Source organism: Felis catus, chromosome D3 (assembly GCF_018350175.1).
Source record: "Felis catus isolate Fca126 chromosome D3, F.catus_Fca126_mat1.0, whole genome shotgun sequence".
In the NCBI taxonomy this organism is placed as follows: Eukaryota; Metazoa; Chordata; class Mammalia; order Carnivora; family Felidae; genus Felis; species Felis catus.
In genome coordinates, this window is record NC_058379.1 from 26,403,969 (window position 1) to 26,422,914 (window position 18,946).

General features: G+C 50.4%; 1 protein-coding gene across 3 annotated transcripts in view; it reads right to left on the reverse strand.

Moving 5' to 3' along the window:
* Positions 1–18,946, reverse strand: part of MYO18B (myosin XVIIIB) — a 258,450-nt gene that overhangs the window by 129,685 nt on the left and 109,819 nt on the right. For all 3 annotated transcript variants that reach the window (XM_006938537.5, XM_045041734.1, XM_045041736.1), the window contains 4 exons: positions 17,550–17,693; positions 16,498–16,587; positions 1,903–2,022; positions 1,478–1,586 (listed from right to left, as the gene is read on the reverse strand). In XM_006938537.5, coding sequence (XP_006938599.3) covers positions 1,478–1,586; positions 1,903–2,022; positions 16,498–16,587; positions 17,550–17,693 — 463 coding nt within the window. The remainder of the gene's footprint in view (positions 1–1,477; positions 1,587–1,902; positions 2,023–16,497; positions 16,588–17,549; positions 17,694–18,946) is intronic.

The window sequence follows — 18,946 nt, forward strand, 5'->3', positions numbered from 1 at the left end:
GTGACGAATGTGCTCGTGAGCTAAGCACGCCTCCCCCTCCCATCCAGTTCCCAGATCCTCCCAGAGAAAAACGAACTGGGGACTAGCGTGGGGGGTCTCAGTCCCAGTCGGGATGGAACTGGGGCCATGCTCTTCTGGGGGAAACTTTGCTGTCCTACCTCCTGGTTCTGTAAAAACCCATTTCCTCTCTCCCTGCTTGTACTGAGTGTCGTGTGCCAGAGAACCCCCAAACTCCTCTGTAGACGCCTGCCCTGGGGGTGGGGGTGGAGGGCAGGAAGACAGGAAGCAAGAGGGGAGTGAAAAGCAAACGCACTTTGCCTCTTCACCGCCTCCTGACCTCCGTTCCTCTGAGCGTCCCTGACGTTTCTAGGGCATACATCCTCTGGGGGCATGGAAGAAAGAATGTCAACGTTTTATAAAAGCTGACAGACACACCGGGCATCCTTGTCCCCTGACTCATTTAGGCTGGGGACAGGAGTTGACGGAGATGTCACCATGCCCGTTGAACCATGAGATGTGAGCCCCCAGGCAACTCCAGAAGCCCGGCTCCACCAGAAAACCCCGGCTCTGCTGAGCACACCTAACCGCTGGGTAATTCAGGGGCCTCGCCTTCTCTCCATCCAGTAACTGCTGAGCGCCTGGCACCACTCTCAAATGGGGATGGTATGGGGCACGTGGGTGGCTCAGTCTTGATTTCGGCCCAGGTCATGATCTCGCGGTTCCTGAGTTTGAGCCCCGTGTTGGGCTCTGCACTAACGGTGAGGAGCCTGCTTGAGATTCTCTCTCTCTCTTTCTGTCTCTGCCCCTCCCCTGCTCTCTCTCTCTCTCTCTCTCAAAAATAAATAAACATTTTTCAAAATGGGGAGGGTAGTAGTTTCTGTGCCACAGCCTACGAACATGGATGGATGATGACCCCACTACAGCATTAGCAGTAAATAAAGTCGCCATGCACGTGGCGTTAACCGCTTTCCATCAACCGCCTTTCCTATCAATCCATCCATCTGAAAGACGAGGGAGCCAAAGCACTCATTTCTCTGCCCAAAAGCCACCCACCTCAAAGAGACTCAAGTCCAGATTCAAATCCAGAAATGCCATTTCACAGATGCTGCGTGTAACCACCGAAATGCCTTAACCTAAAATCCACGTCATCTATATCAAAACTAGTCATGTAATTGTAAAGGGGCCTTGCCATAAAGTCTCTGTTGTTTGGGTCGTTCTTTGCGTTATTACTGACCTGTACCTGTCACCTTGATAAAGGACTATCTGGGATATTGTTGGGTTCTCTGCACCAGACCGGAAGCTCCAAGAGGGCAGGGCTGTGGCCGTTTGCTCTGACAAAACGACAGCCCCTGATGCAGCCTCTGGGGCATACTAAGTGCTCAGGGCGAACGACTGCATGAACGAACGACTGCATGGAACAAAAGGACGGCATGTTTTTCACTTTTCTGTCTAACCCCGAGAGTCCCGGTTTGCTTACCTCCTCCTGTGTGGCTCCTTTCCAAGTCACCCAACTGAATTTTCTGCTGCGCTTCTCCCAACTGCTTCTGCACTTCTCCCAAATTCTTCTGGACTTGCTCATACTTGCTCTGGAAGAAAGGCCCCAGGGTGTCAAACTGGAGCCCAGTGCAGCCTGGGCCTGGCCATCCCCCCCGCCCGCCCATGGTGGCTTGGTAACCAACGACTGTCTACCCTTTACATAGTCCTCATCCAAGGCACCTCCAAGGTCAAGGCTTAGGAAGACACAAATGTCCTCCAGGACCTTGAACATGAGAGTCAGTAAGCCACTGCCTCTTGCTTATAGGCTTCCGGCTCCCACATATGAGCAGACAAGGAGGCGGGTAGACCCAAAGGCTCCCAGCCACCCTGCTCAGCCACACCCGCCACCACCCCTGGGGCACCCACCTTCAGCTCCTGGACCTCCCGGAAGGCCCGCAGCCGCTCTGCCCGCTCACTCTCTAGCACCTGGCAGGCCACGTCCCCCCGGAAGTGCTCATCAGCCAGCTCCGCGGTCAGTTCAGCAACCTGGAATAGGAGGGTTACAGCAGAGTCACTCGTGGTTGAGGGGACGTCAACTCTTCTCCCCCCGGGCACCCTCCACAGGACCAGCCCGGACAAATCACGGGCTCTTGTGGCAAAAGGGCATCTCCGTGTAATGAGGCGGTTCGGGGTGTGATGGTCAGAATGTTATTGGTCCCGATGTGTTAGAATTCTTGGCCCAATGCTCACTAGCTGTGTGACTGCCCCACGCAGGATGCCTGTCTGATTCTCGGTTTCCTCAGCTTTAAGGGGTGGGGCATGACTTAGAGAATTGTCTTGACAAGTAAATGAGATAATCCACATAAAGTTAGCGCAGTGCTGGCACGTAGTAAATGTTCAATTAAAGGAAGTTATCCTGGGTGGCTCAGTCGGCTGGGCGTCCAACCCTTGATTTCAGCTCAGGTCATGATCCCAGGGTGGTGGGATTGAGCCCCACATGGGGCTCCACGCTGAGTGGGGAGCCTGCTTAATATTCTCTCTCTCCCTCTGTCCCTCCCCCTGCTTGCTCTCTCTCTTAAGAAAAATAGAAATTAAAAAAAAAAAGTTATTCTAGCAGAAGCTCTCCTTACCCATCCTTCAGCGAGCCATTTTGCTGGACAGATCAATGGGCTCCCCTTGGTAAGACATGCAGGTGCTCACCACACAAGAACGCCCTCAGCTAGGAAACCTCTCTGTGGCTCCCCGTGATCTACCTGCCTCCACCAGGGAACAGCCATGCACACCCACTATGGTTGTGCGTGTTCCCCACCCATTTATGCCTGTCACATTTCTGCTGTAATTACCGATTCAATTAGCTCTTGTATATACCTATAAAACACAACCAGGCCAGGAGTTTCCACGAAAACTAAATGGAACGCGTTGGAAGAAATAATACGAGTTGTTTCTCAAAACTCTTAAAATCTGTGGGGCACCTGGGTGGCTCAGTCGGTTAAGCTTTCAACTTCAGCTCCGGTCATGCTCTCACGGTTCATGAGTTCGAGCTCCGCATCCGGATCTCTGCTATCAGCACAGAACCCGCTTCAGACCCTGTCTCCCTCTCTCTCTCTCCCTCCTCCTCCTCCTCGTCCTCCTCCTCTCTCTCTGTCTCAAAAAAAAAAATTAAAAAAACTCTTAAAATTTGTTTTTTTAATGTTTATTTTTTCTTGAGAGAATGGAGACAGAGTGCAAGTGGAAGAGGGGCAGAGAGAGAGGGAGAGAGAGAATCCCAAGCAGGGATCCTCGCTCAGCACAGACCCCAACACAGGGCTCAATCTCAAGACCACAAGATCACGACCGGAACAGATATCAAGAGTCGGACACTTAACCGACATGAGCCACCCAGGTGCCCCCACACTCTTAAAATTCTAATTTTTAAAATGCATGTGTCTCGTCAAACAGTTTCAGGTGCCAAACTTATTTTAAAAAAGGAAATTAAAAAATTCGGCTTATGCATTCAAACTACTTTTCCATTTGCTCTGCTTTAATGATATCAAAGCTGGAAATCACACGGTCACATGTTAGGGGCATGGTTTAAGAAAGGAAGAATGTCTCAAGTCAGGTGTTCATACTCTGAAGGCTGTGGTCCAGAAATAGCGTGAGTTGTAGTCATGTTCAGGGGCAAAAATAAAAATGTTTATATCTTAATGAAATCCAACTTGTGCTGACTTTTCCCCCCATCAGTGACCAACTACAGATGCCAAATGGGTCAAGGCTTCTGTGTTATTATTGTCCCAAAGTGCAGCCTTCCAGGTTCAAGGCTATGCCAAAGCAAATGAGGCAAGAACCCGGGAAGTGGACTGTTTATGACCAAGAGGCTTAGAAATGACCTTATGCAGCAGGGTCGCTTGGGAAACGGAGACTCCCTCCATGGGGGCAGTGGTCAAAGTCAAGACAGGGAAGGAAAAGAAAACAATAGAAGTAAGGCATGGGGTTCAAGTCCAGACACACTGCGTGACCTTGGACAAATCCCTTCTCTTGAGCTGTGAAACGCACTGCATTAAGGAATATCCATTGACCTGCTGGCATTCCCATCCGATGCCACAACTGTCGTGACTGAAGATGTCTACACGCTTCACTCTCCCATGAAACCCTGTGTGTGGCACCAAGGAGCGGCTGTGGGGTGTTTTCACAGACACCAAGTTGCCCTTCTGGCGTGGAATCCACCTGCCCCGCCCCCCAAGCTAGTTCCCATCAATACCATCAACGCATAGGTGGTCTCAAAACTCATTCCTCCGCCCCATGAAGAAGGCAGATGAAGATCTGTATGTTTCGACATCAAAAACAAAAACAAGATATATGGCCAACGGTGGGGGAGAAAAGCAAAGTAGCAGAATAGGACGTTTGGCCCGTGCTCGTTTTTGTTTTCTTTCTACTTGTACAGAAAAAGGCACTCTCAAACTGTTAATAGGGATTCTTTTTCTTGTTTTCCTAGAAGGGTGTGGGCTCACAGGGGACTCCGGTTTCTTTACGAGTCATCTCTGTGCTGCTGGTAGTCAGAAGAGCACAAAACAAATATCTTTAAAAAAATAGTCCCCCAAATTGAGCTGCAAACAAATGAACCAGAGCTGCTGCTCTGCACGTTCTATGCTGCCCCCCTTTTTCTCCCCTCCACCTGCCCATTGGCTTCCCATCTTGGTGACCACACCAGTAGCTGCTCAGACCTACATGTGCCTTTTATAGAAATGGGGGGGGGGAGAGGCTTAGGGGGAGCAGTCTGAAGTCACACAGCAAGTGAGTGGCAGAGCTGGGACGGGAGCCCAGATCCCTCTGGTCCAAGTAACCGCCACTTAACAAGCCAGGGGCTCTCCCAGGGTGCACCGGGCTGTCTCTGGGGTGGGGATTCTGTTTGCTGTTCCTCCCACTGTCATCTTTAAAGTGTTCTGGGGGAAACATTTGCCCTATAGTCCCCTGGGATGGCTGTTAAAATATTCCCAGTATATTCCTCAGTATTCCCAGAACGCCCACACCGTAACCTCTGTGGTGGGACCCGGGGATCTGAAGTTCAACACACTCCATGGTTGTCCTTAAGCACAACCAAGCTTAAGAATTACTGCCATAGAGGCCTTGGGTGGCTCAGTCTATTAAGTGGCCAACTCTTGGTTTTGGCTCAGGTCTTGATCTTGAGGTTCATGGGTTCGAGTCCCGCGTTGGGCTCCGTGCTGAGAGCTGGAGCCTGCTTGGGATTCTCTCTCTCTCTCTCTCTCTCTCTCTCTCTCTCTCTCTCTCTCCCTCTCTCTCTCTCTTCTTTTTCTATGCCCCTCCCTTGCTTGTGCTCTCTCTCTCTCAAAAAAAATTTAATAAATAAGTAAAATTTAAAAAAAGAACTGCTGGCATAGAAATTGCCAGAATCTCTTCCTAATCTTGGCCTCACACCTGGCTTTAGAGACGGGTTAGATTTCCTTACGGGCACACAACAGCACCGGCACTGGAGGAGTGATCGTTTGCACTTGGCTCTGAACACAGGCTGGTATGATCCAGGAACGCCCAGATCATGCCCCTGATCCCTGCCTTCCCATCCCCACCACCAGCATCGATCCTAAACGCCAGGATCGTGTTCTCTCCGCCTTAGACAATTAGTACGAAATTTCATTTGTGCTAATCAGCCTGAGCAAAGGGAGCACAACATTAATTTAATGCATTAATTTTGAGTTCTACACAATCCAAGTCTGGAGTCCAAACGACAATTAGTCCTCTCAGATTAGGGAAATGACAGACGCTTTTCCCAGAGACGAGTAGCCCCCGGCCTTCCCTTAGCCCCACAAATCCCTCTTCCTTCCCACATTTCAGGGCCCAAGGGCTTTATTCACAGAGGTGAGAGGTGGGCACCATGCCCAGAGTTATTAGGTGAGTGCAAAATGAAAACCGGTTTAATGAGGGAAGAGCCTGGTTTGCAAACCCAGAAGGGTCCTTGCCGATTACTCAGGCACCAATTAACTAGAAATTATTCTGAAAACCTCCCTGGATCCACCACTTAAGTCAAATCATCAGAAACTCTCTTTCTACTCAGGGACCATGACTCCAAAAGTCTGCCGGAGAGAAGGGGACAGAAACGGATAAATGTGCTGTACATGTGGCATAGAGTCAAATACAAATACTCCATATCCCGTGCCCTGGCATCACGGCAGCCTGAGGGAGATGCAACAAAACATTTGATGGGCATTAAATGCTGAGCACACGTGCGGCCCTTTGGGCTGTCAATGTCACTGCCGCTTATCATTCATTATATGAGCACCGACTGTGTGCCAGGCCCTGCCTTCAAGGATCTTCCCGTTGAGCTGGGGAGATAAACCCACATGTCTGAGCCCAGCCCTGTCCTTGGCTCTTATATTCAAGAGTTCTCAAAGCTCCCCAAATTGTCTGGTCTACAGAGAGCAAGCAGTGGCCTTTCACTGTGCACTTTGCAATGTAAGGAAAAGCATTGGTTCCTTAGAAGCCCTTGCAGGAGAAATAGCTCATACTCATCGGATGCTGGGGAGAGACACGTGCTAATCTCTTGCTGTGTGCCTGTCAAGTGCCTTATGAGGAGAGGGTTTTTATTTCCTTTCCACAGAACGGGAAACTGAGGCACTGAGCGGTGAAATGATTTGTTCAACGTCATGGCTGATAAGTCACACGGGGGAGTCCAGCTGAGCAGCCTGAATCCCAGGTCCTGACTCGTAATTTCAGGGCCGTCCTGTCCCACATCTGCCACCTGACTCAACGCTGGGGGTCAGCAGTACAGGAGCCTTGAGGTACCTGGGGCAGACCGGGAGGTGGTGGGTGGGGGAAAGGAGGCGAAACAGACAGCTGGGTGTGGTTCAAAGGCAAGGCCACCCACCCCCGAGGGGCCATGACCAAAGGGAGCTTTATGGAGCCCCCGCGGAAGGGAAGCCCCACCCCTGTCAACCTGAGCGATTAAGAGAAAAGATGCAAAATGAAAGCAGAAAAAGAGGGGATGGGGAGAAAATAAGTCAATAGGCAGAGGGTCTGTCCAGCTGCAGAGCCAGCTGGCCGCTTTGGGCTTCAATCGCATGGTATCTGCCCTCGAAGCTGCCTGGGTCATGAGGGGAAATTCAGAACAAATCTCTAGCTTACTGGCGGGCTCCAGGGCTCCAGAGACTCACTCTGGGCACCCGTTTAGGGACCGCCCTGTGTACTTCTCTTCCCAGCTGCTACTAAGTGATGGTAATAGTTCCCTTAATAATAATCAGAACCACAGGAGCGTCTGGGTGGCTCAGTCGGTTGAGGCTCCGACTCTTGACTTCAGCTCAGGTCAGGATCTCACGGTCTGTGGGATCGAGCCCCAAGTCAGGCTCTTTGCTGACAGCATGGAGCCTGCTTGGGATTCCCGCTCTCCCTTTCTCTCTGCCTCTTTCCTGCTCTCTCTCTCACACACACACACAAAATAACATAAATAAATTTAATAAAAAATAATAATCACTATCACAGAGGGTGCTTACCAGGGGTCCAGCACAGGGTAACCCACAGAACCTTCACAGAGACACTGAGAGCTGGGGACTGATACCTCTGCGTTGCAGATGGGGACCTGAGGCACTGGGGTGTGGACATTCGCCCAAGGACACACAGCCAGCCAGTGGCGGAGCTGGATGCAAATCAAGGCAGCATGGCTCCAGAGCCTTTACTCGTAGCCATACCTTCAAACTGCCTCTTGGGGGCTCCAAGAATATATGCCAAGTGAATTAATAATGTATCCGGGAGCCAAGGAGGGAGGGAGGGATCCACAGCTTCCGGCAGGTCGGCAGGAATGGGGACCACGCTTGCAGGTGTGCTGGGACATATGTCATGCATCAGAGAGGGACACACAGGACAACACATCACCGACTGGCCTTGGATGGGAGAAGCAGAAGCTATGGACTTTCATGAGCTTTAGAAGGGGTCTTCAAGGTCCCACAGCACCCCCCTAAAGAGGAAATAACCCCTCTGATGCTGTCACCCACATATCCCACCTTGAAAATGGTTTTTAGGGGCATGCGGGTGGCTCAGTGGGTAAAGCGTCTGACTCTTGATCTCGACTCAGGTCGTGGGGGTTTGAGCCCACGTCGGGAGTCTGCACGGGATTCTCTCTGTCTCTCTCTCCCTCTCTGCCCCTCCCCCGGCTCACTTGAGCTCATGGGCACACTTTCTCTCTCTCTCTCTCTCTCTCTCTCTCTCTCTCTCTGGCCCCCACCTTCAGGACGGAGTTCAAACCTCTCACGTGGTTCTCACAGCCCCCGGGATCTGGCCCAGCCTCGGCGACTGACCCTACCCCAAAATCTCCCCACACGCATGAGACCTTCCAACGGCGAGGACTGTGGGTGCCAGCCCTGGTCCCCGGTCTCTCTCTCTGTTCTTGCCGTGCCCTCTACCTGCAACGCACAGCCTCCCCACCTTGTCACCTGGCTAGCTCCGGGTCGTCTTAAAGGATGAGCCGCTCCAGGCTCCTCTTTCACAGCCTGTTTGGAGTCAGCCAGACGCCGGGTCAAAGCCCAGCTCTGCTACTCGCCGGCTGTGTGATATTGGACAAATTGCTCCACCTCTCTGGTCTTCACTGTCTTCATCTAGAACTTGGGGTATGAATGACACCGTCCTCACAGTTTGATTTGAAGGTAAAACGAGATAAAGCAGGCGAAGGATGTGTCACGGCAGCCGGCACAGACACGTCGCTCGTTAAATATTACTTGAATTACTAAATTCAACATTATCTCCTTTACTCATGCAGTTGGCACTGAATGCTCTGAGGGGTGTAGGAATAGCTAAGATGTAATCACATATATGTTAGCAACAGCGGAGATGTGGAAAGACTCTGTAAGAACCAGTATAATAATTACTTTCCTTTTTTAAAAAATGTTCATTTGTTTCTGAGAGAGAGGGAGCATGAGCTGGGGAGGGGCAGGGGGAGAGGGGGACAGAGGATCCGAAACGGGCTCTGCACTGACAGCAGAGAGCCTGACGCGGGGCTCGAACCCACGAGCCATGAGATCATGACCTGAGCCGAGGTCGGACGCTCGACCGACTGAGCCACCCAGGCGCCCCTGTAATAATTACTCTACAGGCACCTCGTCACACCACCCTGTAGGGAGGAATGTGGAACCACCACTGTCACCATTCTGCCAACAACCACACAAAGGCTCAGAGCCTGGAAGGAGTTGCCCACAGTCCCATTGCAATGAGGATCCAGAGCCAACCGTCCTGACCCAGCCTCTCTGCTCCTGGACCAGACATCCCGGGTCGGGCTGTCATACCCATCCCTTGCACAGTCCCCAGCTTCCTCATCTGCATTACGAAGTAGGTAGAGAAGGCATTATGGCCTGGATTTTCATACGGGGAAACTGAGGCATGCAGAACATTCCAGCTGTGCACTCCTCTGGGGGGCCTTAGCTGTGGTCATCTGTGAGCACGCCCACACGATGGCCATAGAACCTCTGCGGTCAGCTTTCTGCCGGAGGGGCACTCTCCCCGGCATGCCCCAGCAGCTGAGACCCAAGAGACCCTGACACCCTGAGTTAGTTAGGCAATCAGTCTGTCTTACTCTCTTGGGGATGGATCATGGACATACCACATCCAGTCTCCAGAGGCACGGTGCCGTGGTACCGTGGCAGCAGTCAGGAGGCCCAGTATATGTTCCAGACTCAGTCACCACTAGGCCACACAGCCCTTGGAAAGTCGCTTCCCTTCCCTCCAGAGATCAGCGGCCGGCCACACATCATAACCTCCCGGGCCAAACACCCCAGCACTTTGCAAACGGACTTTCTGACCTGAATCTCCGGTTCCCACCCCAGGCTGGTGGGTTCTGTCTTCTCGGCCGTCCCTTACCAAAAAGTGAAAACTTGTCATGCCGACGAGGCCAGACATCCAGAGTGCCCGGGGCCCGCAATGACTAAATTCTTGGGAAAAACCTAGATGACATTCCAGGGAGGGAAGAAAACACCCCCTTGTCATTTTTACCCCCCCCCCATGTGCTCATGCAGCCATATAGGAAGTCCCTATAAGAGGACAAGCCCTGCCTTCTCGTGAAAATAAAAAACCCCACTTTGCATCAAGGCAGATTTTGCACGCTTGAGGAATATTTATAGCCAGCTTCCTGGAGGCGTCTCATCTCCTCTTCTGCTCCTTCGCAAATGAAGCACTTAAATCATTTTGCAATAATGTTGTCTTTTTAATAAGCCTAGTCAAATGGAGTTTTCACTGATGAGGCACAACATGTTTTAGCAACATTTCTATCCGTTGTTTCCCCACCAACCGAGACAAGCGGGCGGGGTGCAGAGGCCACGAACCGGGGCCAGGAGTGTCTGCGTGATGCGTGGCCCATGGGAGTGTCTGCCTCCCAACTGTTAGCAGAAACTCTTCTAAGAAAAGAGAACTGCATAGAAGGGGGGCCCTTCTATCTGTTCCTCAAAGCGTGGACCCCAGACCAGCGGGTTCGGCATCACCTGACACAGCTCGTGGGGAATGCAGACTCTCCAGGGCTGCCCCAAGCCTCCTGACTCAGAATCTCTAGGGCTGGGGACCAGCCCGCTATATTCTAACACATCCTCCGGGGGATTTTGACACGCTTTCGAGCATGAGAACCACGAGTCTCACATGGCACGATGCTGCGTTCAGGTTCACCTCGGGGCTTGTTAAAAGAGGCAGGGAAGAGTTCCCCTCCCCGAGATTCCCTCCTGGGTCGAATCCTCGGGAGATGGGATGGGGAAGCTACAGGGGACACAGCTCCCCCAGGTGATCCTGATGTTCCGTGAAGTATAAAAGCAACCAGAAAAAAAAAAAAATCAAAGTGGCTTTTTGGTGGAGGGGAAAGAATTAAAGACCTTTCTTCAAATAAAATCTTACTTGGGCCCCAGGATACTACGTTTCACCAAATCTGAGCTGCCTCTGATTATAAGCTGCACCATTATGGAACAAAAGAAAAGAAAGTGCTGTCATTTTTTAGTGTGAGACGCGTGACTGTGGAACGCAGTGCGATTCCAGAGACGCAGAAAGGTGGAAAATAATGGGAGTCCCAAAAAATCAATCAAATACAGAATGAAACTAAAGAAGGGCATCTATGGCCACTGATACAGGTTGGGGGATTCTGGAGCCCTTTGACCTCTTCCTAGCCCCTGGGCAGGTCTGAAGAGACTCGGGGCTTCAGAAAATACTTCCAATTACTGCATCGAAAAGGGCAAGCCACAGATTGGAGGAAGAGATCTGTGCCACATATATCCAACAACTGAACTTAAATCCACGGCATATAAAGAGTTGCTACAAACCAATAAGAAAGCAGTAGTAAGTGGCCAAGGGACTTGAAAGACCGCTTCGCCAACGAGAATAACGGCCAAAAACACGAGAAAAGGCGCAAATTAAAATCACGGTGTGGGATCACAGGGCGCCCAAAGCAATCAATAAATGGAAAGGACAATATCAAGCGCTGGTAAGGGGGTGGACTGCTGTAGGAGGGTAAACTGATTCGATCACTTGAGCAAGCTGTTTGTATCCATTAAAACCCAACACAGAGAGAACTTGGAACCCAGCAATTCCATTCCCAGTGCATTCCTAATGGAAATGTATGATACCTGTACCAAAAGACATGTGGAAGGATGTTCACAGCAGGCTTATTCATCACAGGTTAAAGCTGGAAACAACCAAATTCTCATGTAGAGTAGAATGAATAGAGTGCTCTGTACCCATGATGGAATACTACACAGCAATGACAAAGGATGGGCCACAGCCGCCCCCAACACGGAGGAATGTCACAATGCCATATGAAAGGCATTTGATTGCATTTCGGTAAAGTTAAAAAATGGGGGGGGGGAACCCAATCTATAATGCTAGAGGTCAGTTTATGGTTACCCTTGGAAGGTCATGGCTGAAAGGGCCATGAGGGGGACTTGGGGGGAATCTGGGAATGTTCTGTGTCTCCATATGAGTGTTCATGCCTTGGTGCGTTCAGTTTGTGAAAATTCATGGAGACGTATATATTTAACAACCTGTGCGCTTTTTTGTATGTTGGACCTTGCTATAAAGTTTAAAAAGGAGGAAGTGGAGGAAGAGGAGGAGAGGGGGGAGGGGGAGGGGAAAGGAATCATAGCACTCAGTCACCTGAACGTGCTTCCTGGATAAAGCTCTGCTTTGCCTCCTAACTGAGTTTTTTAGGGAATTGATGTCATGCCCTTGTCTTGCAGTTCAGGACGAGGCCCGCCAAAGCCCTCCTAGAGGTCACCTCTTCTACTTCCTGGACGAATATTACTGAGGTTGTACTTTGCCACGTTACTTGGTGCCCCTTTGCACGAGGACTCATGGAAGAAACTTCTCTGATAGCTCAATACTTGGAAGAATGAGTATTATCTCAAGCAACAGGTGTGCGTGTGTGTTTAAGCTGGGGACAAGTCCATGTAATCTCTTGCTTCCCTCTTTGCTTTGGTTGCTAGGAAGCTCAGTGTCAACATTTCTGTTGACATTTCATGGCATCATTGGTCCATTGGATGTCTATTCTGCACCAGGGGCTCGGCCAACGTGATGGGCAAGACATCCCCCCTGCCCATGGGGCCTCACCAAGCCAGGGCACAGGCGTGCCAGAGGGGGTGAGAACACCTCCATCAACGCAGTAACAGGAAGCTCAGGGCCCAGGATCACCAACGGTAGGGGCCCAACCCATCCCTAAAAGGTTAACAAAGGCTTCTTGGAAGAAGTACCACCGGAACTGGGTGATGAGGGACGACCAGGCATTAACCAGCTGAGGAGGGTGGAGGGAAATATTCCAGGCAGAGGCAACAGCAGATGCAAAGTCTGAAGTGAGAGCGAGTCCGAGGCTCACGGTAAATCTCTATTTCTAATTCTCACCCTCCCCCCTTTGGTACACTCTTCAACCTCTTATTTCCCGTTGTTCTGCCTTTCTTAGCTTTGAAATTTTGTCTTATTTTTTTTTTCCAGGCCCCGTACGTCTTTTCGGAGCCACGGAGGACACAGAGACGCCAAGAGCCTACGTAGAATATGGAGCAGGTGCGAACGCTTGAACGCTTGGTCCAGGTCTCAGCAGCCTGGCCCCTTCTCTTCCTTCTCCCAGTGCAGCGTGAGCTGTATAGCCAGATGCTAATGATGTTCACCTCCTCACTGTCTCCCCGTCTCCCCCCGGCTGCTGAGGCACCCCAAGCGCCCACGTCCTACTCGACAGTGTGTGATGAATTACTGTATCAAATGTCAGCTCAGCGGGAAGGAGTTTCTGCAGGGGAGTCACTGATATTCCCAGCCCACGCACGGCTCTCTGCTCACTTCTGCTGCTCTGTCATTGCTACTTCCTGTGGGAGAGGTCAGGCTGGGTGCTCTCTAGAGCCTTGAATGACACTTGGGTGTCATTTCTTCTTCTCCCTACGGTATTTTCTATAAGAGGGCAGAGGCCCATGGTGGAGCCTTTTCCACCCTGACTCTCCTAACTCTATGTGACGTGACTGTCCCCTTCCAGGAGCCTCTGACTCTTCCTTGTCTGTGGGAGTGAGACAGAGAACCCTTGGTGGGGAGAGTGGACACGATGACAAGGAGAATGAGAAGAGGTGGAAAAGAGATAGCCCCTACCCCAAACTTCATTCCATATCCCCACGGGAGCCAGCCAGGCTCAACTTGGGCTGTCAATACAGGAAGCAGAATGTGTTCCGTTGGCTTGATCATGAACCCAATTATAGTCCCCACCGTCTGTCTAGCAAACCAAGCAATATTATCAGTCACGATAGCACCATGGGTTCGCAGGTGTGGAAAGCCCTAGTTTTGCTCCAAACTGACAAATATTATCCCATGCTGCCTCAGGACCTTTGCACTTGCCATTTCGACTCGATTCCCCAGATCTGCGCATAGATGACTGTGCCAGATGACTCAGACCTAGACTCGATCCGTGGAAGCTTTCTCAGACCGCTCAGGCAAAAATAGCCCCCTCACTGTCACCTCCCTCTGCTTATTATCTGCAGCACTTGACCATCAAAAAGTAGCTTGCTTTTTTATTAACTGTGGTCTGTCTCCCTCGATTGGCCTGGAGACCTCATGAGGACAGGGACTTTGCCTTCTGCCTAGCTGCATCTGAGGTGGCCAGCTGAATGCTTGCTGCCTGGGAGATGCTCATACTCATTTGCTGAAGAGGCGAATAAAACTGGACTATAGTTGAGCTTCAGCAGGACCCTGTGAGGTGCCCAGGGCTTCAAAAGTCAGCTGAGACTAAGGATAAGACAGGCAAAGCCCTCACCCAGGGTGTGGAATTTCAGGGAGTGCCAAGAAACCCAGAAACCGAGATTAAATAGCATTCTAATGCAATATTTAAGAAAGTCAAAATTCATGCCAAAAATCCATGATGAATAAAACATCAAAAATTTAAATGAAGACAGGATCCCACTGTGCATACTCTCTCACTTACCCCTCACCTTAATCCCGGCCCACCAGTCCTTCCTTTATTTGAAATTTTGGTATTTGGCTCATCGTGGATTTTTTTTTTTTTGCATTCATTTACATTTTAAAAGACACTGCATTGAAATATGATTTCTCTTGCTGAGTTTCTGGCACCCCTTTAAATTTCATGCCCCAGGCGAGTGACTTACTAGAGTCCTGGCCCTGAAAAACTAAGTGGAACAGCAAGTTACCGTGCACAGCTCTTCCGTGATCTACCCACAGCTCCCCGACCACATCTCACATTACACCGCATGAATTTGCTTAGGAATCTGAAATTTGCAGTAGTCCCCTGGGGGCAGGGACTCTCTGGCTCCCGTCCTCATCCCCAGTCTGTGAACTCAACACCCAACTAAAGACAATAAGACCTCAGCACGGTGATCACACCCCCATCCCCACCAATGTAATCTCCAATCACATGTTCCTCTCCACCCACGAGAGGCGACCACTACTCCAAAGCTGGTGTTATTATTCCCATGGAAATATCTTTACACCACAATCATATGGTATATGCCCCACGCAATATACAGTATTGGCCTGCACTTTTAAAAAATTAATATGTTTGATATCGTGTTTCAAGTATTCTTTCGTGACTTAAATAATCTTTCTCCAGCGTTATGTTTTTGAGGGCAATCCACGTAGAGTCACCTATCTCTAGCTGAGGGGTCAGGAAACTTTTTCCATAAAGAGTTCGGTACTTTTGGGCTTTGTACATCACAGAGCCTCTGTCACAGCTACTCAGCTCTGCCATCATAGCATGAAAGCTGCCGGAGACTGCACACGAATGGGTGGGCGTGGCCGTATGCCAATAAAACTTTATTTACAAAGAAAAAGGTGGAAAACTGGGTCTGCCTCCTGGGCCATTGTTTTCCTGCCTCTTTATTCGTGTTTATTTGGCAGCTCAATCTTTAATACAACAACATGGGTTCATTCATTCTCTTATTGATAGACTCCCATTTGGGGGTTCAGATTTCTTCAACACGACAACGCTGTTCCTGTATACTTCTTGGCTTTTCTTACATATGTGAGAATATATTCCACACAGAATTGCTGGAGCACACAGTATGGACAGGGTCAGCTTTCAGAGACAAGCCTAAGTTGTTCAAGGGTGAAGAGATCAAATATCAAATTACACTCCCACGGCAGCATATGGTTTCCTGCTGCTACCCGTCCTTGCCAATACGTGGCTACATCAGACTTCGATTTTGCCAATCCAAGGTGCAAAATCGTACCTAGGGTGGTGTTAATTTGCATTTCCTGATTGGTAATTAGGTTGAGCATCTGCTCATGAGTCTATTGGCCATTTGGATTCCTGAACATTTGAACTCTTTTTTTTTAATGTTTACTTATTTTTGATAGAGAGAGGGAGAGTGTGGGCAGAGAGAGAGGGAGACACAGAATCCGAAGCAGGCTCCAGGCTCTGAGCTGTCTACACAGAGCCGATGCAGGGGTTGAATCCACAAACTGTGAAATCATGACCTGAGCTCAAGTCAGATGCTCAACAGACTGAGCCACCCAGGTGCCCAGAACATTTGAACTCTTGAAACAAGAGTTCTCCTCTTGGGAGTTGCCAATTCCTCTTTTTGCCCATTTTTTTTTTTCCTACTGGAGTGTTTCTTTTTTTCCAGTTGATTTAAGAAAGCTCTTTATATGTCCAAATACCCTTTGTCGGTTACACATGTTGTAAATTTCCCTGCCCAGTATGTAGTGTGTCTTCCCTTTATGCTTGGATAAACAGAAGTTGATTACTTTAATATAGTCAAATGTATCATTTTTTTTCCTCGCAATTTGTGCTTTTGTGACTTATGCCAGAAATTCTTCCCTTTGGAGTCAGATGATATGGGTTTGAATCTCAGTACTATGCATGCTAGTTGTGTGGTCTTGGGGAGATACTTAATATCCCAGAGCCTCAGTCTCCTCCTCTGTAAAATGGGGACAAGGGCAGTACGCCCCCACAGGGTTATTTTGAGGGGTTATTTGTAAACCCTTTATTTGAGGCTATTTTGTAAAGCACTTAGCACAGTGTCAGGCACATCATAATCTGCCCCATCAACACACGTCACCCCACACAGGGGACCCCACACAGAAGGGACAGGGTACCTTGCTCTCTAGCAGGTCTGCATTCTGCCGGAGTTCATTCCGTGACTTCTCCGATTTTTCTAGCTTCTGTCTCAGCATTGTGAGCTCCTCCTATAAAAGCAAGCACCTTAACAGAAGCCATCCTGGATCAGAGGCAGGGCTTCTGCATGTGTTAAGAGTCCCGGGGGAACAGAGCGAGGGATTCTGCCAGCCTCTCTGTGACGATGTCCAGATGCTAAGTTCCCACAAGGGACTTTTTCTTTCCCCATTTTGGAATATCAGCGTCTCTGCTCGTGCAAGTGTGGGGCCACCGGGCTTGCATGAGCATCCCAGTCAAGGGGTGGAACGCAGATCCTCAGAATGAGTCCATTACTCGACCCAAGACTGCGTATGCCTGAGCGGGATGGGGAGCTTGGCCCTTCCTCCTCCCCAAGACCACCACTCTGCCAGTGGCTCTGCGTTACGCTTTCGGTACTGTCGTTAGGCGCAGCCTAAATGTACCCCCCTCCCCCACAGCAGACCCCTGGGATGAACTATGGAATGCGCACAAAAAAAGGAGTAGGAGGCTGTCACGGAAAGAGAATCAGGAAGACCTCTGTGCAAAGCCATTGTGCGCATGTGTGTGAAGTGGCTAATTTTGCAAGAATAGACAACAGCCAGGATAAACCAGAAACCGATCAAAACGGTTTCCCTGCAGAAGGTGGGCGCCACCGGGGTGGAAGGGACAGTCAGCACCTCTCGGAGAGGTAAGAAGTTGAAAGGCTCAAAGATGCCACCACCACGTCTCCCTGGGACGACCAGCACCATGGTCAGTGCTCCTGTGCCCCTGGGTAGTGATGGGGTATCTGACCAGCATCCCCAAGCCCGGTGTAGAGCTGGACGTGGGATGGAGGGTGGTCTGTGTCTGTGTTAATGACAGCAGAGTGGTCTCTGGAAGGCGGCAGCAAGGCTGCTGAGCAGAGCGTTTCTGGATCACGCATCCGCAGAGCGGAGGCACTGAGTCTGGAAGCAAGCGTTACTATGGGGGTGTGAGGACGGGGCCACCCCGCGTCTTGCCTGCCACAAGGACCGACCTCCTTGGCGTGGAGCTGCTCATCCCCAATGGTGGCACTCAGCAGGGGCCGGAGGGAACCGAGGAGCCGCCACCAGGACCAGTCCTTGACCGCCAGGAACACAGCCACGTTCTTCTGGATGCACCGTGCGGCCAGGCGGCGAATCTGCGGGGAAGGGAAACCAGAAACTTGAGGGGTCCTTCCCAACCCGGTAAAGGCGAAGGAAAGAGAGCAAAGGGGGTGGGAAAGGGGGTGGAAAAAGCGAGTTCCGTGTCTAACGGAAGAGGTTGGGTAACTCGCACATTTAAGAAGCTTCTTTGCTGGGGGGTGGGGGGGAGGGGAAAGTGGGCGATGGGCAGGGAGGAGGGCACCTGTTGGGACGAGCACTGGGTGTTGTATGGAAACCAATTCGACACAAATTATATTTAATGTAAAAGATAAAAAAGAAGCTTCTTTGCAATGGTATTGTGATAGTATTGTCTGGTGACGGCCAGTAGCTGCCCATGTGAGCACAGCGTCACGTGTAGACTTGTCCAATCACTAGGCTGTGCCCCTGAAACTGTCACATTGTGTCCACTGTACTCAAAAAAAAAGTAAATGCACACTTTTTCTTTTTAATTAAAAACATTTTTTGAGAGCTTTCCATGGAATCGGGCTCTGGGCCTCAGATGTTATACCACAACGTCATCTTGCATGACCTAAGAAGAAGGAGAAGTGGAGGAGGAGGGAATAGGGTCACCTCTCGTAAGGGCATCAGACGCAAAATCACCGCGAAAGACAAAAAATAAATAAACGATCCTTGAAAATCCCTGAAATTGCCCGCAAGCTCCAAAGGCCATGATTGTGTTGCCGGTTGATATTTAGGGGACAGGTATCACTTTAAGTGTTATTTAAATACGAACCCCATGCTGCTCAAGCCTGAGTGAGCGCTTAATAAAGCACCAGTGCTGGGCCCCACCCCCCAGACGGTCTGATTTAGGAAGTCGGGGTGGGGCCGGAGAATTTGCACGGCTAACAAGTGCCCAGTTGGTGTGGATGCTGTTGGTCTGGGGACCATACTTTGAGAACCACCGGTACAGATGGGGAAACTGAGCCACAGAGACGCCCCCCCCCCCCTCCCTCCAGCCCCGGTCACCTGCTCAATATCACACAGCTTCCCGGTGGTGGGGTTGGGATTTGAAACCCCGCAAGTCTGGATGCAGACAGAATCCAGGGCGTTAATGAACCTGTCTTCTAAATCATTCTGAGGCATAAGCTACTGGAAGGCAGTGGGCCAGTGGGGTTGCCCACAATATTTTAATTATTAACGTTCTCGCCTTTTTCTGCTTTTGCCAAGCGCGTGTACTTGAATTTACGAATTCGCATCAACTGGGGGCACATGTAATGAGACCCCATGCTAGTGGTAGTACTTAATAATG